Consider the following 19083-nt stretch of genomic DNA (forward strand, 5'->3'; position numbering starts at 1 on the left):
GGGGGGGGTGGGGGGGTTATGGGGGGGATTATGGGGGGTTTATGGGGGGATTTGGGATGTTTTTGGGGGGGTGGGGGGGTTATGGGGGGCTATGGGAACTTCGGGGGGGGGCATATAGGGGGGCTATGGGACCTCATGGGGGGGTTTATGGGGGGCTATGGGGGGGATTATGGGGGGGTTATGGGGGGATTTGGGATGTTTTGGGGGGGGTGGGGGGGTTATGGGGGGCTATGGGATTTCGTGGGGGGGTGGGGGGGTTATGGGGGGGTTATTGGGGGGGTTATGGGGGGCTATGGGGGGATTATGGGGGGGTTATGGGGGGATTTGGGATGTTTTGGGGGGGGTGGGGGGGTTATGGGGGGCTATGGGATTTCGTGGGGGGGTGGGGGGGTTATGGGGGGGTTATTGGGGGGGTTATGGGGGGCTATGGGGGGATTATGGGGGAGTTATGGGGGGATTTGGGATGTTTTGGGGGGGCTATGAGGGGGTTATGGGGACCTATGGGAACTTCTGGGGGGGGCATATAGGGGGGCTATGGGACCTAATGGGGGTTTATGGGGGGGTTATGGGGGGATTTGGGATGTTTTGGGGGGGTGGGGGGGTTATGGGGGGCTATGGGGGGGATTTTGGGGGTTTATGGGGGGATTTGGGATGTTTTGGGGGGGGTGGAGGGGTTATGGGGGGCTATGGGGGGATTATGGGGGGGTTATGGGGGGATTTGGGATGTTTTGGGGGGGGTGGGGGGTTATGGGGGGCTATGGGATTTCGTGGGGGGGGGGTGGGGGGGTTATGGGGGGATTATGGGGGGTTATGGGGGGGCTATGAGGGGGTTATGGGGGCCTATGGGAACTTCTGGGGGGGGGCATATAGGGGGGCTGTGGGACCTAATGGGGGTTTATGGGGGGGTTATGGGGGGGGTTATGGGGGCCTATGGGAACTTCTGGGGGGGTGGCATATAGGGGGGCTGTGGGACCTCGTGGGGGGGTTTATGGGGGGGTTATGGGGGGATTTGGGATGTTTTGGTGGGGGTGGGGGGGTTATGGGGGGGATTATGGGGGGGTTTATGGGGGGATTTGGGATGTTTTGGGGGGGGTGGGGGGTTATGGGGGGCTATGGGATCTCGTGGGGGAGTGGGGGGGTTATGGGGGGATTTGGGACGTTTTTGGGGGGGCTATGAGGGGGTTATGGGGGCCTATGGGAACTTCTGGGGGGGGCATATAGGGGGGCTATGGGACCTAATGGGGGTTTATGGGGGGGTTATGGGGGGATTTGGGATGTTTTGGGGGGGGTGGGGGGGTTATGGGGGGCTATGGGGGGGATTATGGGGGGGTTATGGGGGGATTTGGGATGTTTTTGGGGGGGGGGGTTATGGGGGGGATTATGGGGGGGTTTATGGGGGGATTTGGGATGTTTTGGGGGGGGTGGGGGGGTTATGGGGGGCTATGGGATTTCGTGGGGGGGTGGGGGGGTTATGGGGGGGTTATTGGGGGGGTTATGGGGGGCTATGGGGGGATTATGGGGGGGTTATGGGGGGATTTGGGATGTTTTTGGGGGGTTGGGGGGTTATGGGGGGGCTATGGGATCTCGTGGGGGGGGTGGGGGGGTTATGGGGGGGATTATAGGGGGGGTTATGGGGGGCTATGGGAACTTCTGGGGGGGGGGCATATAGGGGGGCTATGGGACCTAATGGGGGGGTTTATGGGGGGTTTATGGGGGGATTTGGGATGTTTTGGGGGCGGTGGGGGGTTATGGGGGGCTATGGGGGGGATTATGGGGGGGTTATGGGGGGATTTGGGGGGGATTTTGGGGTTTTATGGGGGGATTTGGGATGTTTTGGGGGGGGTGGGGGGTTATGGGGGGCTATGGGATCTCGTGGGGGGGGTGGGGGGGTAATGGGGGGGATTATGGGGGGTTATGGGGGGGGTTATGGGGGGCTATGGGAACTTCGGGGGGGGCATATAGGGGGGCTATGGGACCTCATGGGGGGGTTTATGGGGGGATTTGGGATGTTTTTGGGGGGGTGGGGGGTTATGGGGGGCTATGGGATCTCGTGGGGGGGTGGGGGGGTTATGGGGGGTAATGGGGGGATTTGGGATGTTTTGGGGGGGCTATGAGTGGGTTATGGGGGCCTATGGGAACTTCTGGGGGGGGGCATATAGGGGGGCTATGGGACCTTGTGGGGAGGTTTATGGGGGGGTTATGGGGGGATTGGGGGGGTTGGGGGGGTTATGGGGGGGTTATGGGGGGCTATGGGGGGGATTATGGGGGGGTTATGGGGGGATTTGGGATGTTTTTGGGGGGGCTATGAGGGGGTTATGGGGGCCTATGGGAACTTCTGGGGGGGGCATATAGGGGGGCTATGGGACCTCATGGGGGGGTTTATGGGGGGGTTATGGGGGGATTTGGGATGTTTTGGGGGCGGTGGGGGGGTTATGGGGGGCTATGGGGGGGATTATGGGGGGGTTATGGGGGGATTTGGGATGTTTTGTGGGGTTGGGGGGTTATGGGGGGCTATGGGATCTCGTGGGGGGGGTGGGGGGTTATGGGGGGGTAATGGGGGGGATTATGGGGGGGTTATGGGGGGATTTGGGATGTTTTTGGGGGGGCTATGAGGGGGTTATGGGGGCCTATGGGAACTTCTGGGGGGGGGGGCATATAGGGGGGCTATGGGACCTTGTGGGGAGGTTTATGGGGGGGTTATGGGGGGATTGGGGGGGTTGGGGGGGTTATGGGGGGCTATGGGGGGGATTATGGGGGGGTTATGGGGGGATTTGGGATGTTTTGGGGAGGGTGGGGGGGTTATGGGGGGCTATGGGATCGTTGGGGTGTTATGGGGGGTTATGGGGGGTAATGGGGGGGATTATGGGGGGGTTATGGGGGGATTTGGGATGTTTTGTGGGGTTGGGGGGTTATGGGGGGCTATGGGATCTCGTGGGGGGGGTGGGGGGTTATGGGGGGGTAATGGGGGGGATTATGGGGGGGTTATGGGGGGATTTGGGATGTTTTTGGGGGGGCTATGAGGGGGTTATGGGGGCCTATGGGAACTTCTGGGGGGGGGGCATATAGGGGGGCTATGGGACCTCTTGGGGGGGTTTATGGGGGGGTTATGGGGGGATTTGGGGGGGATTATGGAGGGCTTATGGGGGGATTTGGGATGTTTTGGGGGGGCTATGAGGGGGTTATGGGGGGCTATGGGGGGGCTATGGGGTGTTATAGGGGCTATGGGGGTTATTGGGGGATATGGGGGGGGGGCTACGGGGATCCATGGGGGGCTATGGGGGGCTATGGGGTGTTACAGGGGCTATGGGGCCATGGGGGGCTATGGGGGACATGGGTGTCTATGGGGGGGGCTATGGGGTATTACAGGGGCTATGGGGGGCTATGGGAGATATGCGAGGCCATGGGGGGATATGGGGGGGGCTATGGGGGGGCTATGGGGTGTTATAGGGGCTATGGGGGTTATTGGGGGATATGGAGGGGCTACGGGGATCCATGGGGGGCTATGGGGGGCTATGGGGTGTTATAGGGGCTATGGGGGCCATGGGGGGGCTACGGGGGGCCATGGGGGGATATGGGGGGGCTATGGGGTGTTACAGGGGCTTTGGGGGGCCATGGGGGTCTATGGGGGGCTATGGGGGGGCTATGGGGTGTTATAGGGGCTATGGGGGGGCATGGAGGGATATGGGGGGCTATGGGGGGGCTATGGGGTGTTATTGGGGGATATGGGGGGACTACGGGGATCCATGGGGGGCTATGGGGGGCTATGGGCTGTTACAGGGGCTATGGGGCCATGGGGGGCTATGGGGGACATGGGTGTCTATGGGGGGGGCTATGGGGTATTACAGGGGCTATGGGGGGCTATGGGGTGTTATAGGGGCTATGGGGGTTATTGGGGGATATGGGGGGGCTACGGGGATCCATGGGGGGCTATGGGGGGCTATGGGGTGTTACAGGGGCTATGGGGGCCATGGGGGGCCATGGGGGTCTATGGGGGGCTATGGGGGGGCTATGGGGTGTTACAGGGGCTATGGGGGCTATGGGGGGGCTCCGGGGGGGCCATGGGGGGCTATGGGGGCCATGGGGGTCTATGGGGGGGGCTATGGGGTATTACAGGGGCTATGGGGGGCTATGGGAGATATGCGAGGCCATGGGGGGCTATGGGGGGGCTATGGGGGGCTATGGGGTTTTACAGGGGCTATGGGTGCCATGGGGGGCTATGGGGGGGCTATGGGGGGCTATGGGCGATGTGGGCCCTGAGGTGGGGGGGTTGTGGTGTCACCGTGCCCCCCCCGCCGCCCCCAGATGAGGACGAGTGCACGCAGAGGCTGTGCCAGCACAGCTGCTCCAATTCCCCCGGCTCCTTTTCCTGCCGCTGCCACCCCGGCTTCCGCCTGGCGCCCAACAACCGCTCCTGTCTGGGTAAGGGGGGCTGGCAGAGGGACGTAGGGACCCCCGTAGGGACCCCAAAAGGGACCCCGATAGGGACCCCAAAAGGGACACCAATAGGGACACCAATAGGGACCCCGATAGGGATATCAATAGAGACCCCACTAGGGACCTCAGTAGGGACCGCATAGGCACTCCCGTAGAGACCCCATAGGGACCCCAATAGGGACCCCAAAAGGGACCTCAATAGGGATATCAATAAGGACCCCAATAGGGACCCCCATAGGGACCCCAAAAGGGACCCCGATAGGGATATCAATAGAGACCCCATAGGGACCCCATAAGGGACCTCAATAGGGATATCAATACAGACCACATAGGGACCCCAATAGGGACCCCATAAGGGACCCCAAAAGGGACCTCAACAGGGATATCAATAGAGACCCCATAGGGACCCCAATAGGGACCCCAATAGAGACCCGATAGGGACCCCAATAGGGATCTCAATAGAGACCCCAATAGTGACCCCCATAGGGACCCCCATAGGGACCCCAAAAGGGACCCCAATAGGGATATCAATAGGGACCCCAATAGGGACCCCAATAGGGACCACATAGGGACCCCAATAGAGACCCCACTAGGGATCCCATAGAGACCCCAATAGGGACCCCAATAGGGACCCCAATAGGGACCTCAATAGGGAAATCAATAGAGACCCCATAGGGACCCCAATAGACACCCCAATAGGGACCCCATAAGGGACCCCAAAAGGGACCTCAATAGGGATATCAATAGAGACCACATAGGGACCCCAATAGGGACCCCAAAAGGGACCCCAATAGACACCCCGATAGGGACCCCAAAAGGGACCTCAACAGGGATATCAATAGAGACCCCATAGGGACCCCAATAGGGACCCCAAAAGGGACCCCAATAGGGACACCAATAGAGACCCCAATAGGGACCTCAGTAGGGACCACATAGGCACTCCCGTAGAGACCCCATAGGGACCCCAATAGAGACCCCAATAGGGACCTCAATAGGGACCCCAATAGGGACCACATAGGGACCCCAATAGAGACCCCAATAGGGATCCCATAGAGACCCCATAGGGACCCCAATAGGGACCCCAATAGGGACCCCACTAGGGATATCAATAGAGACCCCATAGGGACCCCATAAGGGACCCCAATAGGGATATCAATAGAGACCCCATAGGGACCCCCATAGGGACCCCAATAGGGACCCCAATAGGGACCTCAACAGGGATATCAATAGAGACCCCATAGGGACCCCAATAGGGACCCCAATAGGGACCCCAAAAGGGACCTCAATAGGGATCTCAATAGAGACCCCAATACAGACCCCCATAGGGACCCCAATAGGGACCCCAATAGGGACCTCAATAGGGACCCCAATAGACATCCCAATAGGGACCCCAATAGGGACCCCAATAGAGACCCCATAGGGACTTCAATAGGGATCTCAATAGAGACCCCAATAGAGACCCCCATAGGGACCCCAATAGGGACCCCAATAGGGACCCCAAAAGGGACCTCAATAGGAATATCAATAGAGACCCCATAGGGACCCCAATAGGGACCCCAATAGAGACCCCAATAGAGACCCCATAGGGACCCCAATAGGGACCCCAATAGAGACCCCATAGGGACTTCAATAGGGATCTCAATAGAGACCCCAATAGAGACCCCCATAGGGACCCCAATAGGAACCTCAATAGGGACCCCAATAGACATCCCAATAGGGACCCCAAAAGGGACCTCAACAGGGATATCAATAGAGACCCCATAGGGACCCCAATAGGGACCCCAAAAGGGACCCCAATAGGGATATAAATAGGGACCCCAATGGGGATTCGTGTCCCTATGGGATTTGTGTCCCTACGGGTTTTGTGCCCCTATAGGGTTCGTGTCCCTGTGGGTTTTGTGTCCCAATGGGGTTCATGTCCCTACGGGGTTTGTGTCCCCATGGGATTCGTGTCCCCATGGGATCCGTGTCCCTATGGGATTCGTGTCCCTATGGGGTTTGTGTCCCTATGGGGTTTGTGCCCCCATGGGGTTCATGTCCCAATGGGATTCATGTCCTTATGGGATTCGTGTCCCCATGGGATTCGTGTCCAAATGGGATTTGTGTCCCTATGGGATTCGTGTCCCTATGGGGTTTGTGTCCCTTTGGGATTCGTGTCTCTATGGGATTTGTGTCCCTATGGGATTCGTGTCCCTATGGGGTTTGTGTCCCTATGGGATTTGTGTCCCTATGGGGTTTGTGTCCCTATGGGATTCGTGTCCCTATGGGATTTGTGTCCCTTTGGGATTTGTGCCCCCATGGGGTTCATGTCCCTACGGGGTTTTTGTCCCTATAGGGTTCGTGTCCCTATGGGATTCGTGTCCCTATGGGATTCGTGTCCCAATGCGATTCGTGTCCCTATGGGATTCGTGTCCCTATGGGGTTTGTGCCCCCATGGGGTTCATGTCCTTATGGGATTCGTGTCCCCATGGGATTCGTGCCCCTATGGGATTCGTGTCCCTATGGGATCCGTGTCCCTATGGGGTTTGTGTCCCTATGGGATTCGTGTCTCTATGGGATTTGTGTCCCTATGGGATTCGTGTCCCTATGGGGTTTGTGTCCCTATGGGATTTGTGTCCCTATGGGGTTTGTGTCCCTATGGGATTCGTGTCCCTATGGGGTTTGTGTCCCTATGGGATTTGTGTCCCTATGGGGTTTGTGTCCCTATGGGATTCGTGTCCCTATGGGATTTGTGTCCCTTTGGGATTTGTGCCCCCATGGGGTTCATGTCCCTACGGGGTTTTTGTCCCTATAGGGTTCGTGTCCCTATGGGATTCGTGTCCCTATGGGATTCGTGTCCCAATGCGATTCGTGTCCCTATGGGATTTGTGTCCCTATGGGGTTTGTGTTCCTATGGGATTTGTGTCTTTATGGGATTCGTGTCCCTATGGGATTCGTGTCCCTATGGGACTTGTGCCTCTATGGGGTTTGTGTCCCAATGGGGTTTGTGTCCCTATGGGATTCATGTCCCGATGGGATCCGTGTCCCTATGGGGTTTGTGTCCCTTTGGGATTTGTGCCCCCATGGTGTTCATGTCCCTACGGGGTTTGTGTCCCTATGTGATCCGTGTCCCTATGGGATTCGTGTCCCCATGGGGTCTGTGCCCCTATGGGATCCGTGTCCCTATGGGGTTTGTGCCCCCATGGCGTTCATGTCCTTATGGGATTCGTGTCCCTATGGGGTTTGTGCCCCCATGGGGTTCATGTCCCTATGGGATTCGTGTCCCTACGGGGTTTGTGTCCCTATGGGATTCGTGCCCCTATGGGATTCGTGTCCAAATGGGATCCGTGTCCTTATGGGATTCGTGTCCCTATGGGGTTTGTGCCCCCATGGGGTTCATGTCCTTATGGGATTCGTGTCCCTACGGGGTTTGTGTCCCTACGGGGTTTGTGTCCCTATGGGGTTTGTGTCCCTATGGGATTTGTGTCCCTATGGGGTTTGTGTCCCTTTGGGATTCGTGTCTCTATGGGTTTTGTGTCCCTATGGGATTCGTGTCCCTATGGGATTTGTGTCCCTACGGGTTTTGTGCCCCTATAGGGTTCGTGTCCCTGTGGGTTTTGTGTCCCAATGGGGTTCATGTCCCTACGGGGTTTGTGTCCCTATGGGATTTGTGTCCCTATGGGATTCGTGTCCTTATGGGATTCGTGTCCCTATGGGGTTTGTGTCCCTATGGGATTCGTGCCCCTATGGGATTCGTGTCCCTATGGGATTCGTGTCCCTATGGGGTTTGTGTCCCTTTGGGATTTGTGCCCCCATGGGGTTTATGTCTCTATGGGATTTGTGTCCTTATGGGGTTTGTGTCCCTATGGGATTCGTGTCCCAATGGGATTCGTGTCCTTATGGGGTTTATGTCCAAATGGGATTCGTGTCCTTATGGGATTCGTGTCCCTATGGGGTTTGTGTCCCTATGGGATTCGTGTCCCTATGGGATTTGTGTCCCTTTGGGATTCGTGACCCTATGGGGTTTGTGTCCAAATGGGATTCGTGTCCAAATGGGATTCGTGTCCCTATGGGGTTTGTGTCCCTATGGGATTCGTGTCCCTATGGTGTTCGTGTCCCTATGGGATGTGTGTCCCAATGGGATTCGTGTCCCTATGGGGTTTGTGTCCCTATGGGATTCGTGTCCCCATGGGATTTGTGTCCCTACGGGATTTGTGTCCCTATGGGATTCGTGTCCCCATGGGATTCGTGTCGTTATGGGATTCGTGTCCCTATGGGGTTTGTGCCCCCATGGGGTTCATGTCCTTATGGGATTCGTGTCCCCATGGGATTTGTGTCCCTATGGGACTTGTGCCTCTATGGGGTTTGTGTCCCAATGGGGTCTGTGCCCCTACGGGATCCGTGTCCCTCTGGGGTCTGTGCCCCTATGGGATTCGTGTCCTTATGGGATCCGTGTCCCTATGGGGTCTGTGCCCCTACGGGATCCGTGCCCCCATGGGGTCTGTGCCCCTACGGGATCCGTGTCCCCATGGGATCCGTGTCCCTCTGGGGTCTGTGCCCCTACGGGATCCGTGCCCCCATGGGGTTTCGCCCCCCGGCCCTACAGACGTGGACGAATGCTCCATGGGCGCCCGCTGTGCTCAGCTCTGCCTCAACACCTTCGGCTCCTTTTGGTGCCGCTGCCGACCCGGATTCGTCCTCAGCTCCGACGGCCTCAGCTGTGATGGTACCAAACCCCACCCCCCTTTAAGCCACGCCCCCCTAAGCCACGCCCCCCTTAGGCCACGCCCCATCCGTTAGACCACACCCCCTATACAGTGGCCTCGCCCATCCGCCATTAACCCTCCCCCCCCATCCTGTGACCTCCCCAATATGGTTGAGATAGGACCCGAGGCCACGCCCACACCGCAATGACCACGCCCCCACCATTAGGCCACGCCCCCCTTCCGTGAGACCACGCCCACACACGCAGTGACCACGCCCACCCGACCTTTGACCCCTTCCCCACACTGACTTCCCCCCCGTGGTTGAGATAGGAGCAGAAGCCACACCCACATCGCAATGACCACGCCCCTATAATTAAACCACGCCCCCAACATTAGGCCACGCCCCCTTCAATGAGACCACGCCCCCACAGTGACCACGCCCACCCGACCTTTGACCCCCCCTCATCCTGTGACACCCACCCCAATGTTTGAGACAGGATCCGAGGCCACGCCCACATCGCTGTGACCACGCCCCCTCCATTGGGCCTCGCCCTCATTAGGCCACGCCCCCTACATTGACCACGCTCACCCGGCCTTTCACCCCGCCAACCCCATAAACCCCCAATATGGTTGAGATTCGAGCAGAAGCCACGCCCACATCGCAATGGCCACGCCCCCAACATTAGGCCACGCCCCCTTCCATTAGAACATGCCCCCACAGTGACCACGCCCACCCGACATTAGACCCCACCCCACCATGACCCCCCCGACTGTGGTTGGGATTGGAGCAGAAGCCACGCCCACATCGCAATGGACACGCCCCCATCATTAGGCCACGCCCCTTCCATGAGACCACGCCCCCACACCGTGACCATGCCCACCCGACATTAGACCCCCCCACCCTGACCCCCCCCACTATGGTTGGGATTAGACCCGAGGCCACGCCCACATCGCGATGACCACGCCCCTATCATTAAGCCACGCCCCCTTCTATGAGACCACGCCTTCCATACCGTGGCCACGCCCACCCGACCTCTGACAACCCCATTATGGTTGAGATAGGAGCAGAAGCCACGCCCACACCCAAATCCCCGAGCCCCAACTCATCGGCCACGCCCCACTTAGGCCACGCCCATTCCATGAGACCACGCCTCCTACGGTGACCACGCCCACCCGACCTTTGACCCCCTGCACCCTGACCCCCCCCACTATGGTTGGGATTGCACCCGAGGCCACGCCCACATCATGATGACCACGCCCCCATCATTACGCCACGCCCCCTTCCACGTGACCACGCCCCCAAACAGTGACCACGCCCACCCGACCTTTAACCCCACCCCACTATTCCCCCATAGCCCCCCATGGACACCCCTAATTCCCCATACCCCCAAATGACCACGCCCCTCACATAATGGCCACGCCCCTTTTCCGGCTCCACCCCTTTCCTGGCTCCGCCCCATTTTCTGACTCCTCCCCTTTTTTAGTCTTTGCCTTGATTGACCCCTCTTCCGACCCCGCCCCTTTTCCGTCTCCTCCCCCTTCCTGACTCCTCCCCCAATCCTGACCCCGCCCATTTCCTGTCTCCCCCCTTTCTGACCCCTCACCGCTTCTGACTCTTCCCCCAATCCTGACTCCGCCCCTTTTCTGACCCCTCCCATTTCCTGACCCCGCCCATTTTCCAACTCCACCCATTTCCTGATTCCTCCCTTTTGACTCCTCCCCTTTTTCTGACTCCGCCCATTCCCGGACCTTGCCTTTTCCCTGACTCCTCCCCCAATCCTAACCCCGCCCCTTTCCCGACGCCCCCTTTCCTGACTCCGCCCATTTTTTCGACTCCGCCCATTTCCTCACTTCTCCCCCTTCCTGACTGCTCCCCTTTCCTGACCCCGCCCCTTTTCTGATTCCTCCCCATTACTGACTCCTCCCCCCTTCCCAGCCCCGCCCCTTTCTTGACCCCGCCCCTTTTCTGACCCCGCCCCCTTTCTGGCTCCCCCTTTCCTGTCTCCACCACTTTCCTGACTCCTCCCCTTTCCTGACTCTTCCCCAATCCTTACTCTGCCCCTTTTCTGACCCCGCCCCTTTTCTGACCCCGCCCCTTTCTTGACTCCTCCCATTCTCTGACCCCGCCCTTTTCTGACCCCGCCCCTTTCCCGACTCCGCCCCTTTTCTGACTCCTCCCCCAATCCTTACTCCGCCCCGTTTCTGACCCCGCCTCTTTTCTGACCCCACCTCTTTTCTGACCCCGCCCCTTTTCTGTCTCCCCCCTTTCCTGACTCCTCCCCTTTTTGACCCCTCCCCTTTCCTGACTCCTCCCCTTTTTTGACTCCTCCCCCAATCCTTACTCCGCCTCTTTTCTGACCCCGCCCCTTTTCTCTCTCCCCCCTTTCCTGACTCCTCCCCTTTTTTGACTCCTCCCCCAATCCTCTCTCCGCCCCGTTTGACCCCGCCTCTTTTCTGACCCCACCTCTTTTCTGACTCCTCCCCTTTTCCCGACTCGTCCCCCAATCCTTACTCCTCCCCTTTTCTGACCCCGCCCCATTTCTGGCACCCCCTTTCCTTTTTCCACCCCTTTTTTGACTCCACCCCTTTCCTGATTCCACCCCTTTCTGACCCCGCCCCTGTTCTGCCTCCCCCCTTTTTTGACCCCGCCCCTTTCCTGACCCCGCCTTTTTTCTGCCTCCTCCCCCTTTCTGACCCCGCCCCTTTTTTGACTCCACCTCTTTCCTGACTCCTCCCGTTTTTTTGTCTCCTCCCCTTTTTTGACTCCTCCCCTATCCTTACTCCACCCCTTTTCTGACCCCGCCTCTTTTCTGACTCCTCCCCTTTCCCGACTCCTCTCCCAATCCTTACTCCGCCCCTTTTCTGACCCCGCCTCTTTTCCGACTCCTCCCCTTTTCCGACTCCTCCCCTTTTTTGACTCCTCCCGCAATCCTTACTCCGCCCCTTTTCTGACCCCGCCCCTTTCTTGACTCCTCCCTCATTCCTTACTCCGCCTCTTTTCTGACCCCGCCTCTTTTCTGACCCCGCCCCTTTTCTGACCCCGCCCCTTGACTCCTCCCCTTTTCTGACCCCTCCCCTTCCACCCCCCCAGACGTGGACGAATGCCGGGGGGGCTCGCAGTGCCAGCACCGCTGTGAGAATCTGCCGGGGGGCTTCCGCTGCCACTGCCCCCAGGGGTACCGACCCCAGCGGGGGGGGCAATGCCTGGGTAAGGGGTCACGGGGTCACGTGGGGTCACGTGGGGTCATAAGGGGCCAAGTGCGGTCACGTGGGATCATGTGGGGTCATGTAGGGTCACGTTGGGGTCATAAGGGGCCATGTGGGGTCACGTGGGGTCATAAAGGGCCATGTGGGGTCACGTGGGGTCACGTGGGGTTATATGGGGTCATGTGGGTCCATGTGGGGTCATGTGGGGTCATAAGGGGCCATGTGGGGTCACGTGGGGTTATATGGTGTCATGTGGGTCCATGTGGGGTCACGTGGGGTCATAAGGGGCCATGTGGGGTCACGTGGGGTTATATGGGGTCATGTGGGTCCATGTGGGGTCACGTTGGGGTCATAAGGGGCCATGTGGGGTCACGTGGGGTCATAAGGGGCCATGTGGGGCCATGTGGGGTCACGTGGGGTTATATGGGGTCATGTGGGTCCATGTGGGGTCATGTGGGGTCATAAGGGGCTATGTGGGGTCACGTGGGGTTATATGGGGTCATGTGGGTCCATGTGGGGTCACGCGCGGTCATAAGGGGCCATGTGGGGCCATGTGGGGTCACGTGGGGTTATATGGGGTCATGTGGGGTCATGTGGGGTCATGTGATGTCATCAGGGGTCAAAGAGTCATATAGGGTCACATGGGTTTATGTGGGGTCATAGGTGGTCACGTGGGGTCATAAGGGGTCATAAGGGGCCATGTGGGGTCACGGGGTCATGTAGGGTCATAAGGGGGCCATGTGGGGTCACGTGGGGTTATATGGGGTCATGTGGGTCCATGTGGGGTCACGTGGGGTCACGTGGGGTCATAAGGGGCCAAGTGGGGTCATGTGGGGTCACGTGGGGTCATAAGGGGCCATGTGGGGCCATGTGGGGTCACGTGGGGTTATATGGGGTCATGTGGGGTCATGTGGGGTCATGTAAGGTCATCAGGGGTCACAGAGTCATATGGGGTCACATGGGTTTATGTGGGGTCACGGGGTCACATGGGGTCACGTGGGGTCATAAGGGGCCATGTGGGGTCACGTGGGGTTATATGGGGTCATGTGGGGTCATGTGGGGTCATCAGGGGTCACAGAGTCATGTGGGGTCACATGGGTTTATGTGGGGTCATAGGTGGTCACGTGGGGTCATAAGGGGCCATGTGGGTTCATAAGGGGTCATAAGGGGCCATGTGGGGTCACGGGGTCATGTAGGGTCATAAGGGGGCCATGTGGGGTCACGTGGGGTTATATGGAGTCATGTGGGTCCATGTGGGGTCATGTGGGGTCACGTGGGGTCATAAGGGGCCATGTGGGGTCACGTGGGGTCATAAGGGGCCATGTGGGGCCATGTGGGGTCACGTGGGGTTATATGGGGTCATGTGGGGTCATGTAAGGTCATCAGGGGTCACAGAGTCATATGGGGTCACATGGGTTTATGTGGGGTCACGGGGTCACATGGGGTCACGTGGGGTCATAAGGGGCCATGTGGGGTCACGTGGGGTTATATGGGGTCATGTGGGTCCATGTGGGGTCACGTGGGGTCATAAGGGGCCATGTGGGGTCACGTGGGGTTATATGGGGTCATGTGGGGTCATGTGGGGTCATCAGGGGTCACAGAGTCATGTGGGGTCACATGGGTTTATGTGGGGTCATAGGTGGTCACGTGGGGTCATAAGGGGCCATGTGGGGTCATAAGGGGTCATAAGGGGCCATGTGGGGTCACGGGGTCATGTAGGGTCATAAGGGGGCCATGTGGGGTCACGTGGGGTTATATGGAGTCATGTGGGTCCATGTGGGGTCATGTGGGGTCACGTGGGGTCATAAGGGGCCATGTGGGGTCACGGGATCATGTAGGGTCATAAGGGGCCATGTGGGGTCACGTGGGGTTATATGGGGCCATGTGGGTCCATGTGGGGTCACGTGGGGTTATATGGGGCCAAGTGGGGTCATGTGGGGTCACGTGGGGTCATAAGGGGCCATGTGGGGCCATGTGGGGTCACGTGGGGTTATATGGGGTCATGTGGGGTCATGTGGGGTCATGTGAGGTCATCAGGGGTCACAGAGTCATATGGGGTCACATGGGTTTATGTGGGGTCACGGGGTCACATGGGGTCATAAGGGGCCATGTGGGGTCACGTGGGGTTATATGGGGTCATGTGGGTCCATGTGGGGTCACATGGGGTCATAAGGGGCCATGTGGGGTCACGTGGGGTTATATGGGGTCATGTGGGGTCATTAGGGGTCACAGAGTCATGTGGGGTCACATGGGTTTATGTGGGGTCATAGGTGGTCACGTGGGGTCATAAGGGGCCATGTGGGGTCATAAGGGGTCATAAGGGGCCATGTGGAGTCACGTGGGGTTATATGGGGTCATGTGGGTCCATGTGGGGTCACGTGGGGTCATGTGGGGTCACGTGGGGTCATTTGGGTTCACGTGAGGTCATCAGGGGTCACAGAGTCATATGGGGTCACATGGGTTTATGTGGGGTCATAGGTGGTCACATGGGGTCATAAGGGGCCATGTGGGGTCATGTGGGGTCACATGGGGTTATATGGGGTCATAAGGGGCCATGTGGGGTAACGTGGGGTCATGTGGGGTCATAAGGGGCCATGTGGGGTCATGTGGGGTCATAAGGGGCCATGTGGGGTCACGTGGGGTCATATGGTGTCATATGGTGTCATGTGGGATCATATGGGGTCATGGAGTCATATGGGGTTACATGGGGTCACATAGGGTCATGCGGGCTCATAGGGGACCATGTGGGGTCATGTGGGGTCACATGAGATCATGTGGGGTCACGTGGGGTCGTGTGGGGTCACATGAGATCATGTGGGGTCACATGGGGTCGTGTGGGGTCATATGGGGTCATGGAGTCATGTGGGGTCACATGGGGACGCGTGGGGTAACGTGGGGATCACATGGGGTCATGTTATGGGATCATGGGTGATCATGGGGTGGTATGGGGTCATGGGATCATATGGGGTCATGTTATGGGGTCATGGGTGATCATGGGGTCGTATGGGGTCATGGGATCATATGGGGTCATGTTATGGGGTCATGGGTAGTCGTGGGGTCCTTTGGGGTCATGGAGTCATGTTATAGGGTCATGGGGTCATGTTATGGGGCCATGAGAGGTCAAAGGGTCATATGGGGTCATACAGGGACATGTTACGGGGTCATGGGTGGTCGTGGGATCATATGGGGTCATGGGGTCATGTTATGGGGTCATGGGTGGTCATGGGGTGATACAGGGACATGGGGTCATGTTATGGGGTCATGGGGTCATGTTATGGTGTCATGGGTGGTCGTGGGGTCATATGGGATCATGTTATGGGGTCATGGGTGGTCGTGGGGTCATATGGGGTCATGGGATCATGCTATGGGGTCATGGGTGGTCGTGGGGTCATACGGGGTCATGGGGTCATGTTATGGGGTCATGGGGTCATGTTATGGGGTCATGGGTGGTCATGGGGTGATACAGGGACATGGGGTCATGTTATGGGGTCATGGGTGGTCATGGGGTCATATGGGATCATGTTATGGGGTCGTGGGTGGTTGTGGGGTCATACGGGGTCATGTTATGGGGTCATGGGTGGTCGTGGGGTCATATGGGGACATGGGGTCATGTTATGGGGTCATGGGTGGTCGTGGGGTCATACGGGGACATGGGGTCATGTTATGGGGTCATGGGTGGCCATGGGGGTCATATGAGGTCATGCTATGGGGTCATGGGTGGTCGTGGGCTCATATGGGGTCATGTTTTGGGGTCATGGGTGGTCGTGGGGTCATACGGGGTCATGGGGTCATGTTATGGGGTCATGGGTGGTCATGGGGTCATATGGGATCATGTTATGGGGTTGTGGGTGGTTGTGGGGTCATATGGGGACATGGGGTCATGTTATGGTGTCATGGGTGGTCGTGGGGTCATATGGGGTCATGTTATGGGGTCGTGGGTGGTTGTGGGATCATATGGGGTCATGTTATGGGGTCATGGGTGGTCATTGGGTGATACAGGGACATGGGGTCATGTCATGGGGTCATGGGGTCATGTTATGGGGTCATGGGTGGTCATGGGGTCATATGGGATCATGTTATGGGGTCGTGGGTGGTTGTGGGATCATATGGGGTCATATTATGGGGTCATGGGTGGTCGTGGGGTCATACAGGGTCATGAGGTCATGTTATGGGGTCATGGGGTCATGTTATGGGGTCATGGGTGGTCATGGGGTCGTATGGGATCATGTTATGGGGTCATGGGTGGTTGTGGGGTCATACGGGGTCATGTTATGGGGTCATATGGGGTTATGGGGTCACTGCGGGTCTATAGGGTGTAATGGGGAATGGGGGGGCTTTTATAGGGTATGGGGGGGGTACAGGACGACGGGGGGCAGCGGGGAGCTGTGGGGCGCTATGGGGCCACCGAAAGGCTCCCAGTGCCCCCCATCTCCCCCCATTTCCCCCCCCCCCAGACGTGGATGAGTGCCAGGAAGGGACCCACAGCTGTGGGGCGGAGCAGCGCTGCGTCAACACCTTTGGGGGGCACCGCTGCGTCCCCACCGAGCTCTGCAGCGCCCCCTACAGGGGGGACAACCGCACTCATGGGTGGGAGTCACAACGGCCCCATACAGGGACCCCAAAATTGCCATAGGGACCCCATTGTCCTCATAGAGACCCCAAAGTCCCATAGAGACCCCATTGACCCTATAGAGATCCCAATGCCACATAGAGACCCCAAAATCCCCATAGAGACCCCACTGTTCCCATAGAGACCCCAAAGTCCCATAGAGACCCCATTGTCCCCATAGAGACCCCAAAGTCCCATAGAGACCTCACTGTCCCCATAGAGACCCCAAAGTCCCATAGAGACCCCACTGACCCTACAGAGACCCCATTGACCCTATAGAGGTCCCAGTGCTACATAGAGACCCCAACGACCCATAGAGACCCCAAAGTCCCCACAGAGACCCCAATGTCCCATAGAGACCCCATTGTCCCCACAGGGACCCTAATGTCCCCATAGAGACCCCAAAGTCCCCACAGGGACCCCACTGTCCCCATAGAGATCCCAAAGTCCCCATAGAAACCCCATTGATCCCATAGAAACCCCAATGACCCATAGAGACCCCACTGTCCCCATAGAGACCCCAAAGTCCCATAGAGACCCCATTGACCCTATAGAGATCCCAATGCTACATAGAGACCCCAACGACCCACAGGGACCCCAGTGTCCCCATAGAGACCCCAGTGTCCCATAGAGACCCCACTGTCCCCACAGGGACCCCAATGTCCCCATAGAGACCCCGAAGTCCCCACAGGGACCCCACTGTCCCCATAGAGACCCCATTGTCCCCACAGGGACCCCAATGTCCCCATAGAGACCCCAAAGTCCCATAGAGACCCCATTGATCCCATAAAGACCCCAAAGTCCCATAGAGACCCCACTGACCCTATAGAGACCCCATTGACCCTATAGAGATCCCAGTGCTACATAGAGACCCCAACGACCCATAGAGACCCCAATGTCCCCATAGAGACCCCATTGACCCTATAGAGATCCCAATGCCACATAGAGACCCCAATGTCCCCACAGGGACCCCATTGTCCCCATAAAGACCCCAATGTCCCCATAGAGACCCCATTGACCCTATAGAGATCCCAATGCCACATAGAGACCCCAAAGTCCCATAGAGACCCCAATGTCCCCATAGAGACCCCATTGATCCCATAGAGACCCCAAAGTCCCCACAGGGACCCCACTGTCCCCATAGAGACCCCAATGTCCCATAGAGACCCCATTGTCCCATAGGGACCCCAATGTCCCCATAGAGACCCCAAAGTCCCATAGAGACCCCAATGTCCCATAGAGACCCCACTGTCCCCATAGAGACCCCACTGTCCCCATAGAGATCCCAAAGTCCCATAGAGACCCCATTGACCCTATAGAGATCCCAATGCCACATAGAGACCTCAAAATCCCCACAGGGACCCCACTGTCCCCATAGAGACCCCGAAGTCCCATAGAGACCCCAATGACCCTATAGAGACCCCAATGTCCCCATAGAGATCCCAAAGTCCCCATAGAAAGCCCATTGATCCCATAGAAACCCCAATGACCCACAGAGACCCCAATGTCCCCATAGAGACCCCAAAGTCCCATAGAGACCCCATTGACCCTACAGAGACCCCACTGACCCTATAGAGATCCCAATGCCACATAGAGACCCCAAAGTCCCATAGAGACCCCAATGTCCCCATAGAGACCCCAAAGTCCCCACAGGAACCCCAATGTCCCCATAGAGACCCCAAAATCCCCATAGAGACCCCAATGTCCCCATAGAGACTCCAGAGTCCCCACAGGGACCCCATTGTCCCCATAGAGACCCCAAAGTCCCCACAGAAACCCCATTGATCCCATAGAGACCCCAAAGTCCCCACAGGGACCCCAATGTCCCCATAGAGACCCCAAAGTCCCCACAGGGACCCCATTGTCCCCATGGAGACCCCAATGTCCCATAGAGACCCCATTGTCCCCACAGGGACCCTAATGTCCCCATAGAGACCCCAAAGTCCCCACAGGGACCCCACTGTCCCCATAGAGATCCCAAAGTCCCCATAGAAACCCCATTGATCCCATAGAAACCCCAATGACCCATAGAGACCCCAATGTCCCCATAAAGACCCCAAAGTCCCATAGAGACCCCACTGACCCTATAGAGACCCCATTGACCCTATAGAGATCCCAATGCCACATAGAGACCCCAAAATCCCCATA

General features: G+C 58.2%; 1 protein-coding gene across 3 annotated transcripts in view; it reads left to right on the forward strand.

The window, feature by feature from the left end:
• Positions 1–19083, forward strand: part of LOC149913452 (EGF-containing fibulin-like extracellular matrix protein 2) — a 58732-nt gene that overhangs the window by 23706 nt on the left and 15943 nt on the right. For all 3 annotated transcript variants that reach the window (XM_090129633.1, XM_090129632.1, XM_090129634.1), the window contains exons 6-9: positions 4303–4419; positions 9020–9139; positions 12211–12327; positions 16781–16913. In XM_090129633.1, the coding sequence (XP_089985759.1) occupies positions 4303–4419; positions 9020–9139; positions 12211–12327; positions 16781–16913 (487 nt within the window). The remainder of the gene's footprint in view (positions 1–4302; positions 4420–9019; positions 9140–12210; positions 12328–16780; positions 16914–19083) is intronic.

The sequence above is a fragment of the Phasianus colchicus genome, chromosome 37, assembly GCF_987193195.1.
Source record: "Phasianus colchicus chromosome 37, bPhaCol1.hap1.1, whole genome shotgun sequence".
NCBI lineage: Eukaryota > Metazoa > Chordata > Aves > Galliformes > Phasianidae > Phasianus > Phasianus colchicus.